Below are 21,810 nucleotides of genomic sequence, written 5' to 3'. Positions count from 1 at the left end.
TGGTATGAGACTACACCGTGTTTGACTAGATGTGATGGGGAAAGTCCCCAAGCACAGGAGACACCACGCCACAAACCCTAACCCTGACCCAGAGGACTTAGGTCTTGCGGATCTCACACTGAACATATTCATTCTCTATTAACTACAACTCCTACAAAGACCATATAACAGTTCAGCTGCTTTTACAATCCAACCATTCCAAACATCTGAGCAAAAGAGACTATAGATTACAGCACAACCGCTTCAAAAGATGAATGATAACCACAGCCTAAAATAAGGTTTAAACACTCTCGAAGGCCATTATCACCAGAGATATATTATCTATCCATTTCCAACCATCGAGGAAAAAGTCAAGCACTTCACAAAGCCACACATTCAACACAGCCACACATAACTTTGACATACTATTTGATTTGAGCTGCTGTGCAAGTATTCTCCTCCTACACCTATTATTTACGAGCCATAATAATCACACATAATTTTCCATAGCCCCGAGCCTTCAACCATCTATCATCACACCAACGATCCCATACATCTAGCTCTCCTTAGAGTCAAATGAGACCCTGCCGGCTGATATATGTGCTGCCTTCCTCATAACACCAGTTGTCAGACAGGACTCATCTCCCTGGGGCCTCTGATCAATGGAATGAGAACACCTCTCAGTTTCACAGGAGGTAATGGCAATAACAAGAAACTGGAACGAACATCTGACCATAATGGAAAGGGACATGAGCTGTTTTTCGTGTAGAAATACAATGTCATGCCTGACCGAGCCTCACTGATCCTTCAGTGATGTGAAGAGGCAGCCGAGTCCCAGTGCGTTTCACATCAGGTTACACCTTTGAACACACATCCGCACGCACACGCACACGCACACGCACACGCACACGCACACGCACACTCACGCACACAGAGTAAGAAAGAAGACAGATACACAGAGACATAAAGGGGGACTCTTGTCTTTAAGGATGTTATGGCATGTTGACACTGACTCTAAAACTAAATGTGAGTTTCTTGTGACATTTGCCATTTGACCTTCTGTACTACTTCGAGGGATTTTTCTGCTTCTGTCTTTGAAGCGGCCTACAGTGGGGAGTCATTAGGATGCTCTAGTGTCAGCTGCATATTAGCATTATTAGTACAAACCCTGCAGGCTATACAACAAAGAACTACAGGTGTGAAAAGAAAGTATTGCCTTAGGTCACAGTTTATCTAATACGTCCCTGGTGAGTTCAAAGTGGTGGGGGTAGAAGGCAGGGAGACTTCACAGTGTGACGTGGTACTGCAGTTTCCTTTCCACACAAAGTGAGCAGTTAAGAATAGACTCCATCGAGTTGCTGCAGCTCTGAGATTTCTTCAGTATCACTAACATGACTATTATTGTGGGGATATTCTTCTCAGATTAAGAGTCATGAGTAGTTCTTCTTTTTTTGAGAGAGAGAGAGAGAGAGAATTTGATTAAGCTACTATATGTAGGGACAGTCAAACAAGGAGGAAAGACAGCCAGACAGAGGGATGGGTATACAAACAGTAAGCGTGAGATTTACATTCTAACAGAGAGATGAAAAAGAATAACTGCATAACCTTAAGGATTTTATGGCTTTGGCGCCCCCTTGTGTCCTTAAGCTACATCCACACCCCCAACATCCCTTTTTTAAAGTGAGGCATACAGACCAGGCCGACTGGGGATGAGTCTGTCTCTCTGTGACGGACTTTGTGATGGACTTCGCAACAAGGTTAGAAAATTGCAGGATTGGTTGAGGACAGGGTTTCAGAGTTGCGTTATTGGTCGTTCAACTGTTTGGCTTAGGACGTGGTTATTAGTTGCATGATTGGTTGGGGGCGGGGTTAGGGACGAGGTTGGCAGTTGCAGGATTGGCCATCACTCCTCCAGGCTCTGTGTGTGAGTGTGAGTGTGAGTGTGTGTGTGTGTGTGTGTGTGTGTGTGTGTGTGTGTGTGTGTGTGTGTGTGTGTGTGTGTGTGTGTGTGTGTGTGTGTGTGTGTGTGTGTGTGTGTGTGTGTGTGTGTGTGTGAGTGAGTGAGTGAGTGAGTGAGTGAGTGAGTGTGTGTGTGTGTGTGTGTGTGTGTGTGTGTGTGTGTGTGTGTGTGTGTAATATGGAATAGTCTCTCTCTCCCTTTCTCAATCCCTCTCCATCCCTCCCTCCCCTCTCACTTCATGATGGGTAGATCAGCTTGCTGAGGTTCAATCTCTCTCTCTCTCTCTCTCTCTCTCTCTCATTTTGTTGCATTCTTTGGAGACCGTAACACTCTGCTACATGTTCAACCTGGAAAAACAACTATGTCCATACTAAAATAGCAGCTTTTTTAATCATGAAACCATTTTCAAAGCAGCCATTTATCAGGTAAACACAGCTGAAGGTATTACATTACTGTGGGTGTGTTTCATTTAGATGTTACTGTTTGACAGCTTGGACAGCTCCTGTACAGTTAACTTCATCTGGCACACAGAATCAGCCAAAATGAATACTGCCACAATCCTCAGCTGCATTTACCTGTCAAAATGGTTGCTGTGAAAAGAGCTCCATGTCCCACAATGTGGCAGGGAGAGAGCTATTTACAACTGAAAAAGGTTTATCAACCCTCATCGGCATGGTCTCTGCTGTCCCAAAAGAGTGCGATAAAAAGAAGAGTTAATAAAAGTTTATAAAAAAACGAAATAAAGGATGAATCTGATTGCATGCTAACTGCCAACAGTATACTGTACTGTATGTATAACATTAGTATATATTATGGAATTGGCACACAGCAGTAAGAGCTTACAGACCATACCGTTGAATGACTAGATTGCTCCAAACAGAGAAGATTGTGCCATCTGGCTGGCAGAGCTTCCCAGCATGCATAGGGAAGTGCTGATTTGCTGTTATATTGTTGTTCATGGAGTTATTATTATCATTTTTTAATGGGAAATTAGTTGTGGGTATTAATAATAATAATACATTTTATGTATTGCACTTTTCATTCTCAGGGAATCCCAGAGTGCTATGTTTAATGTGTTATGTTGTTACTGTATCATATTATCTATTTTGTCAAATATACTGTCTGTGATAAAAGTTAAGAAGCCATGGGCAATAGGGGTTGTTGCAGAGAGCAGTCCCCCTCCCTTTCTGTTGCATGGTACTTTGTTGGAGACACTTTCATGGCTTAAGGCTTAAGCCAATCCTGTAGTCAAGCGATGTATGGGGCACAAGTTTTCTGTTGAGAGTAGTTGCCATGTTTCTTCCTAAAACCCTTCAACACAGCAATGAAGGGAAGATGCAATACCAAATAATAAATTGTCTGTGTACATTGATAATATTTGTTGTACACCTGTAAGGTTATTTAAAATGTTCTACACTTTACACAATTGATACACTACACATTTACACACTGGACATTGTAAGTGTGAAAGTGTACACTAACATTTCACAGCACATACTTGTATGAGCATGTGACAAATAAATCCTCTTGAATCTTGAATATATTTTCTTTGGATATTATTATAAAAAGTACTTAATAGTATTTGCCCTTTTTGTCAATCAAACCTGCATTTCCTGCTGCAATATAGACTTGCCTCATGTGTAACACTTGTGTTGTATCCCTTTGACAGTTAATGTAATGCTTTTAGACCCGATTTTGAAATGATTTCTTCATAATTCTCATTTTGTTATAACAAAAGAATTGGGGCAACAAAAACGTATTTTCAAAATATAGTTAGTGGATAAAAGGTAAATTATTAACTTCACATTATATTTTTTGTTTGTTCTGTTTTGATACAGTCAATGCCATCCCTTGTGTACAAGGAAACAGGTTGTTTGTGAGCTCCAGCACCTGGAAAATTACCAGTGCGTCACAGCATGACCCCGGAGTAGCTTGAAGTGTTGTTTTAATCAGCAGCTAATTAATGGTGCAACGATGCGTAACACAAGCTTGTAAAGCTGTTTAATTTGTTGCTATTGTTCACTTGCCAACGTCCCTGAAGTGCTAATTTATGCTTTACCCAGGTGGGTATGAATGAAACGTGAGACTTGCTGGGCAAGCAAAGGCAGGTAGGCTATGTGTTTCCCAGTGATGACATCTGGGCCAGGGGTTATGAAATAGTGGCTCACCAGGTGCAACGTTGGAAAATAATTAATTTTCAGGTCTAATGGGAGGATTGAGTCACAAGAGATCTTTTCAAAACATGCTAACGCTAATTAGCAACGAGTGCCAAATTTACAATTGTTGTAGCTAGGTCTAATTTACAGTATCATATTACAGACAGGGATAGTCAGCAATACATCAAAATAGTTGTTGATACAATTCAATCCAAATGTAGATATATCAAAATAAACTACAGTATTGTAACGACCAGTTGGTTTGGTTTCAGTTCTTTTATTTGTGTATCACATTCACTGTACACCAAATCAACTCACTTGCATAAAGAACTGGAGGGGAGCAGGACCACCAGTACGCCTCTATCGTCGGGGTGTAACACATACTGTACACATTTATTGCAACACATAACCTATGAACCCCACAACAAATTAAACCCAATAAGCACATTCCCCTGCATACTAACTAAATAATGAGCCCAATATACATGACACAAGAGTGTGCCCCAAAGCAGGCTGGCAAGTCCCCCTAAGCCATTAACAGCAGGGGACACACAGATAGACCCCACCTGAGGGCTTCTACTGTGCCCATTAACACGTTCTAATCATCTAAAATTGTCAATGCCCACACCCGTGCTTCCATGGCAAAGTCCTCTCCTGTGCATCGTACTCACAGACCTGTTTCTGGTTCTGTTGTCGGGCAGGCATGTGCTCGCCAGGTGGTACCTTTCTGGTTGGTGCAGCAGTCGCATCTGTGTCTGCACAGTCCCATGCCTTATTGGTAGTGTGGCCAGTAGAACCAGGCCGAAAGTCGGCACAGGGTCTTGGCTATCCCAAAGTGGACCGACCCCCCCCCCAACGAGCCATAGACTATCTGGAGCACCTTGGCCTGGAGGCAGTGAGGCACAAGGAGATTTTGGATATTAGTTAATGATAATACATGACACATTAAATCCAATAAACATATTCCCCTGCACATATGAACTAAATAGTAAGCACAATATAAACATAACAGACACAAGTAACAGCCCGGGACACTACTCTACACGGTACAGTACACAGCCAAGTGAGCCAACACAGAGTTGCAACTCACAGACCTGTTTCTGGTGCTGTAGTCGGGGGCACCGAGTAGTACCTTTCTGGTTGGTGAAATAGTCGTACCCATGTCATTTGGCCAGTAGAACCTGCGCAATTTATCTGAGAAACCTTGATTTCTGGTGAATTAAGTGTGTTGAAAATGGGAACAGTATAAAAGAAAACGAACCAGGGGTTTTATAACGTAAGTGGAATCATGGCTAATTTAATTGTGGACTTTACAAAAAAAAGCCAGCAGATGGCAATATACTTGTGGTTTTGTTGTGCTGCTCTGTATTTCGGACTTGATTAAGAGTGTGTGTGTGTGTGTGCATGTGTGTGTGTGTGCGTGCGTGCGTGCGTGCGTGCGTGCGTGCGTGCGTGCGCACGTGTCACACCTACATGTCACACTAAAATGTGTCTTGGGTGATCTTGCCACAAGTGGACAGCTCTAAATAGTCTTCTTATTCTTACTCTATCTATCTACTCTCCATATAGCCTATACTGTATAGTAACCACATGAACCCTAGTGTCCCTTTTCTGGGCATGTCATATATAATTGGGGAACATTTGGCCAAAATAGCAGATCTACAAGCTCACAACGCCTCACATTGTAACCTGCTGTGAGCTTGTAGATCGGATATTTGAAGAGATGGTGTTAAGGGAAAAAAGGAGGGGGTCTAATATAGACCCGTGGGGGACACCAGTTATGAGTTTGTAAAACATCTTAAGCGAGTTGGTTTGCCTGGTGGAGGGCAAGAATAGAGTCTGTATTGTTTAGATTTTAACTGTGGGTATTTGCATTTGCATATTTAGCATAGTCTATGCTAAATATGCTTTTTTTCTCCAGATAGTAGTATCCAGCTTCTGGAGAGCTGTATACTATTATCTGGATAAAAAAACAAAAAAAAACAGGGTCTAAACAGGGTCAGAGAGAGAGGCAGGGAATTAACTCCACTTTGCCTACTGTCTCAATTTGTTAAATACATAGTTATTGTCACCACCAGGCCGAAAGGCATGGCGAGAGAGTATGTTTTGCCCCCTGTCCGTCCGTACGTGTGTCCGTGTGTCCGTCCGTCCTTCTGTCTGCGAGCAGCTAATCTCCGCCACCGTTTGCCCTGTCGCTGCGAAACTGCGCACACACACTCCCTGGATGCCACAGCAGAACCTCTGCCCCACATTTTTCAGATCAGTCTGTCATAGCGCCACCATGAGGCCGACTTTTGCAAAACACATTTTTGGATATTACTTCTACAGATTTGGTCAAAACAAACTAATTAGCAAACAAACTAATTTAGCAAACCACATTTTTGGAACAAAATCATGAATGCAGTGTCCGATTGCTGTGAAAAGCCTAAGAAGAAATGGAACCCTTTTCACATTGGCCTATTATAGCGCCACCAGGAGGCCATAATAATCTACCTGACCTGGCGGAGACTTGTGCTCCGAGGAGCACTTTTTCTAGTTAGATATCAGTTTGGCCCTGAAAGAAGTTTTATATAGTTTTTAGAAGTAAACCATTTTATGTAAATACTAAACCTCCTTTAACCATACAGTTTAATGCTGTTAAACCTTTTTACGATGAGACTCCTGTCATATATTGTCTTTCTCAAGGCCACTCCCAACAACTTACATTCAACAAGAGTCTAAAAGTCCCACTAGCAAACACTTGTACCCAACCGGACCAAAACATTAATACAAATCTTTGCATGATTATAGAAAGGATTATATGGTACGCATCTGCAAGAATAGTGCATTTTTTTTTTAAACTGTAAGCTGAGACTGTAAGAAAGTTTAATTAACCACCGAAAGCCTTTACTATATATGCTTAGCTGACTGGGGTCCCCCAGAGCTCTACATTGGTGCACTAGTGTTTCCATCTACACAACGCGTTGCACTACGATGCGTTGTGAGCTTGTAGATCTACTATTGTCACTGAATGTTCATAATGGGGACACTATGGTTAATGTGGCTAAAATAAAATATCAGATAAATTAGAGGTGATAGCATCTCTGACTGACGGTCAGAGATGATGGTCCTCAGGCCCATGCCATGATGCAACAGACCTGAACAGCAGGTTCCAGTGGGAACTGAGACAGAACACATGAAAGAGTGGAGAATTAGGACTTTACAGTCAGGTGGGAAGCTGTTAGCTAGTTAAAGTGCCCTAGGTGTGAGGGAAAACAAGTGGGAGGCCTAAGGCATCTTCAAACCACCACATGTGTTCCTGCAGCAAGCTCTGCTCCCAAATCACAGTCCCTTAGCTGAGTGATGCAATCTAACGGGCATTTCCACAAACACGCAAACATGTTATCTATCTTTAATTAACCCAGGCCTTAACAGGCATGTCAGGAGGCCATTTAAAATCCACAAGGTTGAAAAATTACAATAACACTAATTAAATACCACATGGGTCAATGCCTTGCTAACTCAACCATTCTGATTTAATTATTTGTCTAATTCCCCCACAATGATGTAACAGGTAGAGTAAGATTAATGTAACTTTATATGAAAATATTCCAAAATCATTTGCCATTGTTAATTCACCGTTAATTTATGTTGCCACCGATGCACCGATGTAGATCAGCTATTTCCGGTGAAGGGCCCTAATATGTGCGTCGCCTTACCCCTTATGCCTAAATATTTTTGGCATTGTTTACTATTTTGAAAAACATTTTAAAATAGTGAAAATAGACGATCTACATGGACACGTTGTGAGCTTGTAGATAGGCTATTTGAACTATTTTAAAATGCTTTTCAAAATTTTAGGCATAAAGGTTAAGGCGACGCGCAAGATAGGGCCCTTGGATTATAGAGCCCTGTGGGTCAATTAAGTATATAGAGTTGAATAGTTTTTAAAGAAGCTTGTGGTATTGTTCACATCGCAGACCCCATGAAAGATGACAGAATGAGCTTTATGGAATAACGTATCTGATGAATGAGATTTGCATTAACCAGGTTTCATCCTTCAACCATCTCTATCTGGATTTAGCTATCATCAGATTATGCTATACTAAGTATTTAGATGCACCCAGCTTACTTTTGTTAGTCCATTATCTTCCATGGAATATCAGAGGCCTACCTGATATGAACCACTATTTTCACCTGGTGTATATACTGATGAGACAATGACTGACAACCAGGTTACTGTCGTAAAAGGTCTACATGGTTACAATGGTTCTAGACGGGTGACAAAGGCAAAAACAACATAAATGTATTTTTGTGATACAACAATCCTCCAGAATAGCTTAATGCACCATGGCATAGATTGTACAGTACAAGTCTCTGTGCAAAGGAACACCCTTCTAACATGAAAGATATTCCCTTAGCCCTTTTGGTGTTTTGACGATGATGGTGGTGGAGAGTGCTGTCTAACATGTCGGTCCAAAATGTCCGACACTGTAGGTGTTCTGGGTTGAGAGCTGGAACATAAGAACATGTTCTTTTGACATGTAAGAAACAATAAAAGAGAAAACGCACTCTTGCCACTCTGAGTGCGACCCATTTCCTTTATAAATATTTGCCACCTGCCACTAGGAAATAAAGGATGAGCAGTATATACAGTAGTTAGTAGTAGTCGATTATTATCATTTATTTACCAAATGATACAATTTGATTTAACACACACAATAGACGTGATGATCATTTATTTTCTTAAGCACGATGACAGTATCATCACAAGATGATCAGTATCACTATACTGTAAGACATGCTTTCCTGTCATTATGCCACCCTATCGTAAAACTCATAGCTGCTATGGCACATTAATCACGTGCACGTTTCATAATACTCCATGGAGACGGCCCAATCACACTTGTCACTGATTGGCTATAGCAAGAGGCCAGTGAGCCATACAGTCAACATTTCAGATAATAAAACACAGCATAGGAGACCACTCTGACCGTGGGGAGGTTGGCGCTGCCTTGTCAGGTTATAGTGTTCACAAGATGTTATCGGTGGGTCTGAGGCTGGTCATCCTGGGCCTGTTGGGAGCTTTGAGGGCAGAAGAAGAGACTCCTCTCTGTCAGATACTGGGGAGTCCAGAAATCCCCCTGCTGTCCAAAGAAGGAGATGTCACCATCGGAGGAGCCTTCTCCATCCACAGCAAAGTCACAGAACCCCCACTCTCCTTCACAGACACTCCTACACGTCTTACATGTTCCAGGTATTGTATGTTTTTAGGTCAGCCACTGAAATTTGTCAAACGTTAAGATTTTGGATCCACGTGTGTGGATCTATTGACAAATCAAAACAGCTATCCACGTGTCAATTCTGTTCTTCGCAGTGTGAATCTCAGAGAGTTTCGATTTGCTCAGACCATGATATTTGCCATAGAGGAAATCAACAACAGTGACTTTCTTCTCTCCAACGTTTCTATTGGGTATCGTATCTATGACAACTGTGGTTCAACGCGGTCTTCTATGCGTGCAGCCATGGCTCTGATGAACGGTGAGGACAGGACCACAGGAAAAGTGTGCTCTGGGCAATCAGCTGTTCATGCTATCATCGGGGAGTCTGAATCCTCTTCAACCATAGTGCTGGCACGCACCACAGGGCCGTTCAAAATACCGGTGGTGAGAGAGATATCAACAGTAATATAGTACAGTCATTTTCCACATGCACAACATTATCCCTATCTCGCCACTATTCTCTCTGTATTCTGTGTCACAGATCAGTCATTCAGCAACATGCGAGTGTCTGAGCAACAGGAAACAATATCCCTCCTTCTTCCGCACCATTGCCAGTGACCTCTACCAGAGCCGAGCTCTTGCCCAGCTGGTCAAACACTTTGGCTGGAGCTGGGTGGGGGCAATTAATAGTGACAGCGACTATGGCAATAATGGCATGGCCATCTTCCTCTCTGCAGCCCAGGAGGAAGGAGTGTGTGTGGAGTATACAGAAAGGTTCCACAGGACAGAACCAGAAAAGCTGCTGAAGGTGGTAGAAGTGATTCGCAAGAGCACAGCACGGGTCATTGTAGGTTTCCTTGCACATGTAGAGATGAACAATCTCCTGGAGCAGCTGAGCCTCCATAATATCACAGGCCTGCAGTTTATTGGCGTGGAGGCATGGATCACTGCCGACAGCCTGGTAACCCCTGACAGTTTCAGTGTGTTGGGGGGCTCCCTGGGCTTTGCTGTGCAAAAGGCCAATATTAGTGGGTTTGCTGATTTTGTAATGAAGCGTTTCTGGGAGACGGCATTTCAGTGCACAGAGACAACAAAAGACAACGTGACAGTAAAGGTACCTTGTAAAGATAATCAGGATCTGATCGAGCTAAAAGATTACAATGACGATGTGGAAGAGCTGAGATATTCCGGCAATATCTACAAAGCCATTTACGCTGTTGCCCATTCTCTACACAGCTTACTTAAGTGCACGAGTCAGGGGTGTGACAAGGCTGTGAAACCTTCACCCTCACAGGTAAAATAAGCTCACTATTAAACATTTTTATTTCATTGGGCAGTAAAGCAAATCAGCAATGTGTTTCTTGCCCTCCTCTTAGGTACTGGAGTCTCTCAAACAGGTGAATTTCACCATTAAGAATGGCGACAACGTGTGGTTTGACAATACTGGAGCAGCTGTGGCCCGTTATGAGGTTGTTAACTGGCAGCGTGGACATGATGGCTCAGTCCAGTTTAAACCAGTGGGCTACTATGATGCCTCTTTACCCACTGGACAGAAGTTTGTCCTCAGGACGGAAGCCATAATGTGGCCTAATGGAAAGAAAGAGGCATGTTTCTAATATAATACAGTATTTGACAATAATTGTAATACCCTCATGCTTAAATGTAATCTTAAATGTAGCCACATGGTAACACTGCACAACTATCAGTGATTATGCATTGTCATCTCATCAATTGCATTGATTTTGACATAATTATGTACTGAGCCATATCAAACTCTACCCCCTTCTCCGTCTGTCTCTGTCAAAGTTGCCTGTCTCTGTGTGCAGTGAGAGCTGTATCCCAGGAACTCACAAGGTCCTCCAGAAGGGCAAGCCGGTCTGCTGCTATGACTGTATCCCATGTGCAGAGGGAGAAATCAGCAACATCACAGGTATATGTGCAACCAACCTGACATTTGTTGATATGGGCATAACATTTGCTTGTCACTGCCTTTGTATCTTGTTGAAGCTTGCCATGATACAATCTCTGATCGGTGCTGTCTACATTTGATTCATTACAGTGCTACTAACCGATTTTCCATTACAGATGCTACTGGCTGCACCAAGTGTACAGAAGAATATTGGTCCAATCAAAACAAAGATAAATGTGTACTAAAAACAGTTGTGTTCCTTTCCTTCCATGAGGTTATGGGCAAGGTGTTAGTGTTTTTCTCTTTGTTTGGGGTAGCCCTGACTTTAATTGTGTCTACCATATTCTTAATTAGAAAAGACACACCTTTAGTCAGGGCTACCAACTCTGAGCTGAGTTTCCTGCTGCTGTTTTCATTGACTTTGTGTTTCTTATGTTCTCTCACCTTCATTGGCCGGCCGTCTGACTGGTCCTGTATGCTGCGACACACAGCATTTGGGATCACTTTTGTCCTCTCCATCTCTTGTGTTCTGGGGAAAACTATAGTGGTATTAATGGCCTTCAGGGCGACACTTCCAGCCAGTAATGTCATGAAATGGTTTGGACCTGTACAGCAAAGACTCAGTGTTCTGGCTTTCACTCTTGTACAGGTTCTGATTTGTGTACTTTGGTTAACTATCAACCCTCCCTTTCCTTTCAAGAACATGGAATACTACAAGGACAAGATTATTCTAGAGTGTGCATTGGGGTCACCTATAGGTTTCTGGGCTGTGTTGGGGTATATAGGACTCCTGGCTCTTTTATGTTTTATCTTAGCTTTTCTGGCTCGAAAGCTGCCTGATAACTTTAATGAAGCCAAATTTATCACCTTCAGCATGCTGATATTCTGTGCTGTGTGGATCGCCTTTATCCCAGCTTATGTCAGCTCTCCTGGGAAGTTCAGTGTAGCTGTGGAGATATTTGCTATTCTGTCCTCCAGTTATGGTCTACTTTTCTGTATATTTGCACCTAAATGTGTCATTATTGTGTTAAAACCTGAACTGAACACAAAGAAACATATGATGGGAAAAACACAGGCCAAGTCCTAAAACATGTCTAAATAAAACATTCTATTCACTAATCAATTTGACATGTGACTTTTCAAGGCTAAAGTATCTAAACGTAAGTGTTGCTTTATTCGTGTGTGTGTGTGTGTGTGTGTGTGTGTGTGTGTGTGTGTGTGTGTGTGTGTGTGTGTGTGTGTGTGTGTGTGTGTGTGTGTGTGTGTGTGTGTGTGTGTGTGTGTTTTTGTTTACTTTACATAAATAAAAGTAAAAGTAATTATGCTTTTGTTTGGACAAAATCCTGGATAAATTGTATTATCAAAACTTTTTTATGGGCTGTTGAAGTTTACTTAGGAGACCGATGGGTAGAGATTTCCATTTAGGACAGTACGGAAAGTATTTCAAGTTGCCAATAAATGACTGACTGAATGAATCCCAAATGCTGTACCTTGGCCTTGGGTAAGTATTTTAATCAAACATCAGCTGTAACCTACAACAGTAACAGTCCCTACTGTAGGTTGAAGAGCTTTGTCATTAGGCAGAAAGAGTGACTGTGTGAGGGAAGAACTTGACACCAGTTTATTGGGCTAGGCCTTTGGCTACTTTAATTTTGACAATAATTGTCAAAATTATTGTTTTTGCCCCAGATTGTCTGTGTGTCTGTCTGTCTGTGAGCAGCAATTCAGACCGATCAGTGAAACTTTGTACGCACGCTTTCAATAGGCCAAGGAAGAACCTCCCAGGACACCCAGAAACACAGTAACACATGAACCAGGGTGAAAATATAGTCTTTGCCTTCCGGCCTGTCGGCCTGGAGAAGACAAAAAAACGTAATTCCTCACTCTGCTTCACTTCAGAGAACTAGTGTTCCGAGCTGTACTTTAGTTCAGGTGATAGGCAAGACAAGGCAAGCTTATATAGCACATTTCAACAGCAAGGCAATTCAGACCGATCAGTGAAACTTTGTACACACGCTTTCAATAGGCCAAGGAAGAACCTCCACCCCAAATTCAAATCGGCTACAGATTTTGTCCAAAACTCCACACAAATCAGTACTCATTATCTCTGGAGTCATGTGATCAAGAGGTATCATTCAGACATTTTAGATTCCATTCCGATTGGCTACGATTGGCTTCCAAAGTTTGTGGGAGTGGGCCCAATTAGCAAAAAATGCCACAAACCCTTGTGTCCTAACGGCTGCACACCACGACTAACAAAGCCCTGGGTGGGCAACCCGGCCTGGCAGCCTGTGTTTTCCGAGGAGCTGACTTTTTTTTGGTTACCCTGTTTTTGTCTCCGCCAGGTCGAAAGGCATGGCTGAGACTATGTTTTGCACCCTGTCCGTATGTCCGTGTGTCCGTCCGTGTGTCCGTCTGTCTGCAAGCAGCTAATCTCCCGCACTGTTGGCCCGGTCACTGCGAAACTGTGCACACACACTCCCTGGATGCCACACCCAAACTTCTGCCCTGAATTTTCAAATTGGCTTGTTATAGCGCCACCAGGAGGCTGATCTTTGCAAAAAACATTTTTGGATATTACTCCTACAGCTTTTGTCCAAACATCACGCAAATCAGTACACAGTATCTCTCTATAGTCATGTGATCATCACGGATCTGTCCTAATTGGCTAAGATTGGCTTCCAAAGTTTGCAGGATTGGTTCGTTTTGAACAAAATACCTCAAATCATGAATGCAACATGCGATTTCCGTGAAATTGTGCATGCACATTCCCACTAGACCGAGGAAGAAATTTGAACACTTGAACATTTTAAAATCGGCCTCATGGTGGCGCTATAACTGATTCACATTTTTACCTATAACTGCACTGATCTGCGTGAAATTTTGCACGCACACTCCCTAGAGGCCAAGGAAAAACCTTTGCCCTGCATTTTTCACATTTGCCTTTTAGAGCGCCACCAGGGGGCTGACTTTTGTAAAAGTTTTTTTTGCTACTAATCCTTCAGTTTCTGTCCAAAAAACACGCAAATCGGTACACAGTATCTCTATAGCCATGTGATCACGACGGATGTATCCGATATTTCATATTCCATCCTAATTCGCCTAACATTGGCTTCCATAGTTTGCAGGATCAGTTTTGAACAAAATGCCTCAAATCATGAACGCAGTGTGCGATTTCCGTGAAATTTTGCACGCAAATTCCCACTAGGCCGAGGAAGAAATGTCACCCTTTTAACATTGGCCTGTTATAGTGCCACCACCAGGTCAAATTTAGCAAAACCCATTTTTGGAACAAAATGCCTCAAATCATTAACCTGACTGAACCCGCGAAATGGAAGAAGCTTGCGACACACATTTTGTTTCACAGCCTACTTCCATCTGAGACTCCGGTAGCAGAATCGATGCAAGACGGCGTTTCATTTTTTCAAGCTACCTGGCAGGTGATTGGATGATCCCGCCCCTAGCAGCCGCTGATTGGTTCATACACGCAGCGACCGGGTAGCTCTACTCCCTGAGCGATCCCAGATGCAGATGTATTGTGAAACTAAATACCGCCCCCATCTGGCTGAGTCAGGTTATCAAATCATGAATGCAGTGTCCGATTGCCGTGAAAGGTCTAAGAAGAAATGGCACCCTTTTCACATTGGCCTATTATAGCGCCACCAGGAGGCCACAATAACCTACCTGACCTGGCGGAGACCTCCGCTCCGAGGAGCACTTTTTCTAGTTTCTCCCTATTCAGACGTTATACCAATTAACCCTCCCCTCACACTGTGTTGCCACACTACTATTGTAAACTACTGGTTCACCTGTCAGTAAGGATACTCACTGGGAGGATGTAGGGCCTTCGTCCTACTCCTCTCATTCGACTCCCCCTGTGAGGGCCGAACTCTAGATGTGAGGGCCGCGTATCGGCCCAAACCTCTAGTTTCTAAAACAAACAGTGACATTTGTAACATTTGTGGCATGCCCTTGGGTGTCAGTGAAATCACTTTTGGCTCTTTGTTGTTGTTGGACACTGCATTCATGATTTTGGGCATTTTTTGTAAAATAGGCCCCTCTCGCAAACTTTGGAAGGCAATCATAGTAAATCAGAAAAATCTGAATGGTACATGTTTATGACTCCAGAGATAATGTGTACCGATTTGTATACATTTTGGACACAATCTGTAGGATCCAATCATCATTTTGAGTGGCCAAAACATAAAGCAGGCTGGTATTGTGCCACCATGAGGCTGATTTTACATTTTTGCAAATATGCATGCAAAGTGTGACACCGATCAGTCCAGCAATGTCCAAGATTAGCTGCACACAGCCACACAAAGACACATGGACACAAGGACACCCAGAAACACAGTAACACACATGAACCAGGGCGAAAACATAGTCTTTGCCTTCCGGCCTGTCAGCCTGGAGAAGACAAAAAACGTGATTCCTCACTCTGTTTCACTTCAGAGAACTAGTGTTCTGAGCTGTACTTTAGTGCTGGTGATAGGCAAGACAAGGCAAGCTTACAGTATATAGCACATTTCAACAGCAAGGCAATTCAAAGTGCTTTGCAAAAAACATTAAGCGTTAAGACATTATGAAACTATGAGCATTAAAAGACACAATATAAAAGGATATTTGAACACAAATAGTGTGTACCCTATGGTTAGCTATTTGCCCACAATTACCATACAGGAATAGGTTACAGCAAGATAGTGAAAAGATTATTCTAGAGTGTGATCTGGGTTCAGTTTTAGGTTTTTGGGCTGTGTTGGCGCATATAGTATGTCTCTTGGCTATCTTATATTTTATTCTGGTATTTTTAGAAACCTTCCTGACAACTTCAATGAAGCTATATGTATCACCTTCAGCCTGCTGATATTCTGCCCCATCTGGACCAGCTTGATTCCTGCTTATGTTTTTGTCAGCTCTCCTGAGAAGTTCAAAGTAGCTGTGGAGATATTTGCTTTTGTGTTGTTTTTCTGTATATTTGGCCCTAAATGTTATTATGATTGAAACCAGAACATACAAAAAGACACAGGGGAAACCTTTTTGTAAAACACTACTATAGTGTGCAAAATACATTGACTTCATAAACTATGACTGTTTTGTATTGACAAAACATGATCTCATACAACGTGTTATTATATTATGTACTCTGAAACTGATTGCAATTATACAAAGCCATATCAACAAAAAGGTAAATAGATGATGGAAAACATCTGATAATTTCTGATCATACAGCTACAGGCCTAATTCCCCCAAAGACATGCCCATGTTCTGTAGATTGATCACACTGAGCCATTGGTTATTCCAAAGACAAATAAAAATATACCAATTTAAACAAAATCTCATTGGCCAACGGCTCTGTCAGTCACTACACAAGTTATATCATTGGCGGATAAAAATGTGACAGTCACTCAGATTTCATTCAAGCACCTAGATATAAGGGGTTTGGTCAATGGGCCCTGAGAAGTAAGAATACAGAGGGGACAGATATGCTGCTGATAGCAGACTTGCTACTTCTGTCTCTGCTGGCTGTCAGAGTGGTTAAGTGTGATTGTCAAACATACGGGGCTGGAGAACTGTCTCAGTTTTCTAAGGAAGGAGACATCAACATTGGAGGCATTTTCTCCTTCCACCAGAACCCAGTCGATGTCAACCCAACTCTTCAGGTGAACCCAGGGAGCATCCAATGTAAAGGGTAAGGAAGAGGCGTTCAAGAAACAAACAAAACTGTAATTATAAGTCAAGCTTATTGTTCTGCCCCGGTTTTGGAATTGCAGTACCACTACAGCTACTGTATGCGTAGAGATTGTTTGAGTTGCATTAACCAGTGTATGTTTTCAACCATTCAAACTGTATTATACTGTGATGTTCTCCCTGTTCTTTCTACAGACTGGATGCAGGTGAGCTTCAGTATGCCTACACCATGATGTTTGCCATAGAGGAGGTCAATAACAGCTCTGAGCTGCTGCCTGGACTGACACTGGGCTACATGATCTTTGACTCCTGCCCTAGCATCCCTCTCTCTGTCAGAGCATCTCTAAGCTTAATGAATGGCTATGAGGTGGGGGAAGGCAGCTGCACCGAACGATCCACTGTTCATGCTGTCATAGGGGAAACCACCTCCACCTCTACCATAGGCATTGCACGCACAATGGGGCCCTTCCATATACCGGTGGTGAGTATTGAGGACGTGAGGGTAAAATGCATTAAAACGCTGACGTGCGTGCGTCATCTTGTTTTTCTCTGTGCATTCATGGACTCCTTTCCCGTTCAATGCTCTATGCATTCATGCACTCCTTTCCTGTTCAATGCTCTATTAGTCTCGCGTAGCCAGACAACTATTCCGCAATCTCTGAATGCTATATAGAGTCTGGAACTACAACTCCCGAAATCCGCTTGAGGAAACTGGCACTTCCGTTCACGAAAATATATTTTAAAAATATCTTTACACTTTACTTTTTAATTTCCATTTCTGCTAAGCAGCAAGCTATGTATACCTAGATGATTTGTATTTATATTAGGATAAATTTGGATAAAGAGGCTCCACATCCGGTTTATATTCTAAGCATGATCAGAGCTTCCGAGTCCCAGACTGTATGACCGGAAACATTTGAAAATTGTGGGAGGCAAAAGTCTGGTAACGCGAGACTAATGCTCTATGAGCATTAAACGGGAAATGGAATAAAAATATGAAAGCATCTCGCTGCTTATGGTTAATTTTCAGATAGAATTCAGGGTTCGATTTGCTAGGGGGGATCCATTCCTCTGCTTTTGATAACCCTCCCCCTGGTCATTAATATTTATCGCAGTGGGGATATGTTTGAAAAATGTGTAGACTGTCTGATATATTTGATATTTATGTTTATGTTTCACAATTAAAAAATGTAATTACATTTTTTGAAGATTCAAAATAAGCGAAAATTGCAGATCTACACGCTTGTGGATCGACAAATTTGTCATACAAAGACATGAAGGATTCTTTTTGTGGATAGAACATATCCTGGATATGATAAACATTGCTCTCCTCTCTTTCTGTCTCAGCTCAGTCATTCAGCTACATGTGCATGTCTGAGCAACAGAAGAGAGTATCCCTCCTTCTTCAGAACTATCCCCAGTGACCTATACCAGAGCAGAGCCCTGGCAAAGCTGATGAAACACTTTGGCTGGATGTGGGTCGGGGCTATCAGAACCAACAGTGACTATGGCAACGGTGGCATGGCCACCTTCCTGGAAGCAGCCGAAATTGAAGGGGTGTGTGTCGAGTACTCTGTGGCCATTTACAGGACTGACCCGAGGAAATCGTTCCTGGAAGTTGTTGACATCATTAAAAAGTCCACTTCCAAGGTAATTGTGGCATTTGCCGATGGCACCGACCTTGACATTCTCATCAAGGAGCTGTATGTACAGAACGTGACAGGGCTGCAGTGGGTGGGCAGCGAGGGCTGGATAACCTACCGCTACATTGCCTCTCCGGTAAATTATGCCGTGGTTCAAGGAGCAGTGGGCTTCGCTGCCCTCAACGCCCACATCCCCGGACTTCAGGAGTTTCTGGCCGACAGTAGGCCATCCACCAGGCCTGGGGACCGGGGACTGGTGGAGCTGTGGGAGACAGTGTTCAGATGCACCCTGTCTCCGGAGGCTCAAACTGAGGGCTCAGTTGCAGCCTGCACCGGAGATGAGTCTCTGTGGGACACAGAGACTCGCTTAACTGACGTGACGGACGCAAGCCTGATGAATAATGTGTACAAGGCCACGTATGCTGTAGCGCATGCACTGCACCTGCTTATTACCTGCCGAGATGGACAGGGGCCTTTTGAGAACAACACTTGTGCAGACAGGCATAATATTCAACCATGGCAGGTGCAGATATTCATAATGAGCTGGTTTGGTATCAAAACTAAAATGCTAACCTGGGAAGGCAGATAATAACACAACATGTTTAACCTGCAGGTGCTGCATTATCTGACACAGGTGAACTTTACCACCAAGATTGGTGAAAGCGTTTTCTTTGATGAGTTGGGCGATCCAGCGGCCCGATATGCACTGGTGAACTGGCAGATGGATGAAACGGGCTACATACACTTTGAGACGATAGGCTACTATGATGCCTCGCAGCCCGAAGGCCAGCAGTTTGAAATGAAGGCAGGTGTGAGTGCCATCTGGGCAGGCATGCAGTCTGATGTAAGTAATGGTGCACTGGGATCTGTCAGTTAAATTAACTCTTTTTGTTTACTGACAACATTGATTATTTCAAAATGAAAATAAATCTGACAGCATGTGACCCTTAATTGCGTGCGCCGGTTGCAAACAACTGTAATTATATGAGTCATTGCCAATGAATCTGTGCAATTCTGTGTCACTGTGGTGCAGGTGCCCAGATCTATTTGCAGTGAGAGCTGTCTACCCGGAACTCGCCGGGCTTTCGTTAAAGGCAAGCCGATGTGCTGTTTTGATTGCATCGCATGTGCAGACGGGAAGTTTAGCAACAGTACAAGTGAGACCGCTGTATACATAGCTTTTACTCTTGCTTTCATCATGTTCCTTTTGGGCAAAATAACTGTCAGTACCTTACTGGTCTATCTGAAGATGTGCTTGCTGCACAGCTTAAACATGTTTATGCTTTCAGATGCAGGAATATGTGACAAATGCCCTCCTGAGTACAAGTCCACTGAAGCGAGGAATAACTGTGACTTGAAAGCTATTGAGTTCCTAACATTCAGAGAACTGATGGGCATTCTGTTGGTAACCTTCTCTGTGTTTGGAGCCTGCCTGTCAATGATTATAGCACTAATATTTTTCCACTACAGACTGACTCCTATTGTCAGGGCAAACAACTCTGAGCTGAGCTTTCTGCTGCTGTTCTCCTTGACACTGTGTTTCCTGTGCTCTCTGACCTTCATTGGCCGTCCCTCAGAGTGGTCCTGTATGCTGCGACACACAGCATTTGGGATCACCTTTGTTCTCTGCATCTCTTGTGTTCTGGGGAAAACTATAGTGGTGTTAATGGCCTTCAGGGCAACACTTCCAGGCAGTAATGTCATGAAATGGTTTGGGCCTGTACAACAAAGGCTTAGCGTTCTGGCTTTCACTCTAATACAAGTCCTTATTTGTATCCTGTGGTTAACAATAAACCCTCCTTTTCCTTTCAAGAATTTCACACATTTTAAGGAAAAGATAATTCTAGAATGTGCTCTGGGTTCACCTATAGGTTTCTGGGCTGTGTTGGGGTATATCGCTCTCTTGGCTATCTTGTGTTTTTTTCTGGCCTTTTTAGCTCGAAAGCTGCCTGATAACTTTAATGAAGCCAAATTTATAACCTTCAGCATGCTGATATTCTGTGCTGTGTGGATCACCTTCATCCCAGCTTATGTCAGCTCTCCTGGAAAGTTCACTGTAGCTGTGGAGATATTTGCCATTCTGGCTTCAAGCTATGGAATGCTTTTTTGCATATTTCTGCCCAAGTGCTACATTATTTTATTGAAACCAGAGCAAAACACAAAGAAATATTTGATGAGTAAAACAAACTCAAAAGGACTTTGAACATGATATTAAAACCACAATGAGCTTTTCATGTTTATGTTAATTTAAAAAAAATACATAAACAACATCTATATGCTACATAAATTCTTAGATGCTAGGCTTTCTTAAAGAAATGACTGAGATCCAGTCACTATAGTTAAAATGGTCAAACATAAACAAATGTTTTGAAATGTAACACATTTTCAACTATTGTACTGTACCGAAAATTCTTACATTAATCTAAATACATTTAAAAAGTCTGTGTTTTTACTGTAGGTGTGGTATTGCAAAAAACATGTTGCAATAGTAGTTCACCCAAAAAAAATTACTTATGTTCTATCAATTTCACACGCCATGAAGCCTCGAATTCATGAAGATCTTTTAGTTTTCGTCGCATTCCTAAGACAATAATTCGATGACCGGTTGGCTGCTCAGTGCGATACTCAAAGAGTCTCCTACTGAGGAGACTCCACCGGTCATCGCTGGTCATCAAATGATTGGCTTAGGAATGCAAAACAATCTCCTTGAATTCAAGGCTTCATGGAGTGTGTAATTGATAGAAAGTAAGTACTTTTTTTGGGCGATCTACTCCTTTAAGTTGTCTGAACCTTTTATTCAAACACATATTTTTGTTCTTATTTTAATAAACAACAACCCTTTTGTGCATTATAATCATAATATTGTGTTTATTTACACCTCATTGTGATCTTTACAATTATTAAACTCAGCATCACAACTTTCTGTGCATTCTTTTTGTACTGTATACTGCATTTCTTACAACCATGAAAAGAACAAAGTGAGTCACACATATCAGGTGCAAATACATATTTATAGAGTTCAAGGTTTGTGCAGTTTATGAAACACAGGATAAAATGTAAATGTCCTTTGTGCAAGCAAGCACATACAGTACTGAGAGTGTCGGGAGTGTCTTGGTGATAATGCATACTCCTGTACTTAAACAGGTCATGCCATTGAACTTATCAAAGATGTAATGAAAGGGGAAGAATATCAAACTTTGACATGAAATATAATAAACTGACCGAGTACACAGTAAAATTCATGAGAGAGTGCACAAATATGTGGTGCATT

General features: G+C 42.4%; 1 protein-coding gene across 1 annotated transcript; it reads left to right on the top strand.

Moving 5' to 3' along the window:
* Nucleotides 1–9,113: 9,113 nt before the first annotated feature.
* On the top strand, nt 9,114–20,742 carry LOC311050579 (uncharacterized protein; the record flags this gene model as incomplete). The annotated part of the gene is made up of 11 exons (XM_084064663.1): nt 9,114–9,331; nt 9,452–9,740; nt 9,838–10,590; nt 10,673–10,900; nt 11,103–11,226; nt 11,382–12,285; nt 16,670–16,897; nt 17,092–17,377; nt 18,244–19,062; nt 19,153–19,383; nt 19,573–20,742. 11 exons carry the CDS (start codon nt 9,114–9,116, stop codon nt 20,740–20,742), a joined length of 5,250 nt encoding a protein of 1,749 aa, XP_083920789.1.
* Nucleotides 20,743–21,810: the final 1,068 nt, after the last annotated feature.

The sequence above is a fragment of the Gymnoscopelus microlampas genome, assembly GCF_963454915.1.
Source record: "Gymnoscopelus microlampas genome assembly, chromosome: 8".
Taxonomy (NCBI): Eukaryota; Metazoa; Chordata; class Actinopteri; order Myctophiformes; family Myctophidae; genus Gymnoscopelus; species Gymnoscopelus microlampas.
The sequence above is the reverse complement of the archived record's forward strand: the minus strand, read 5'-3'. Positions and strand labels throughout refer to the sequence as shown.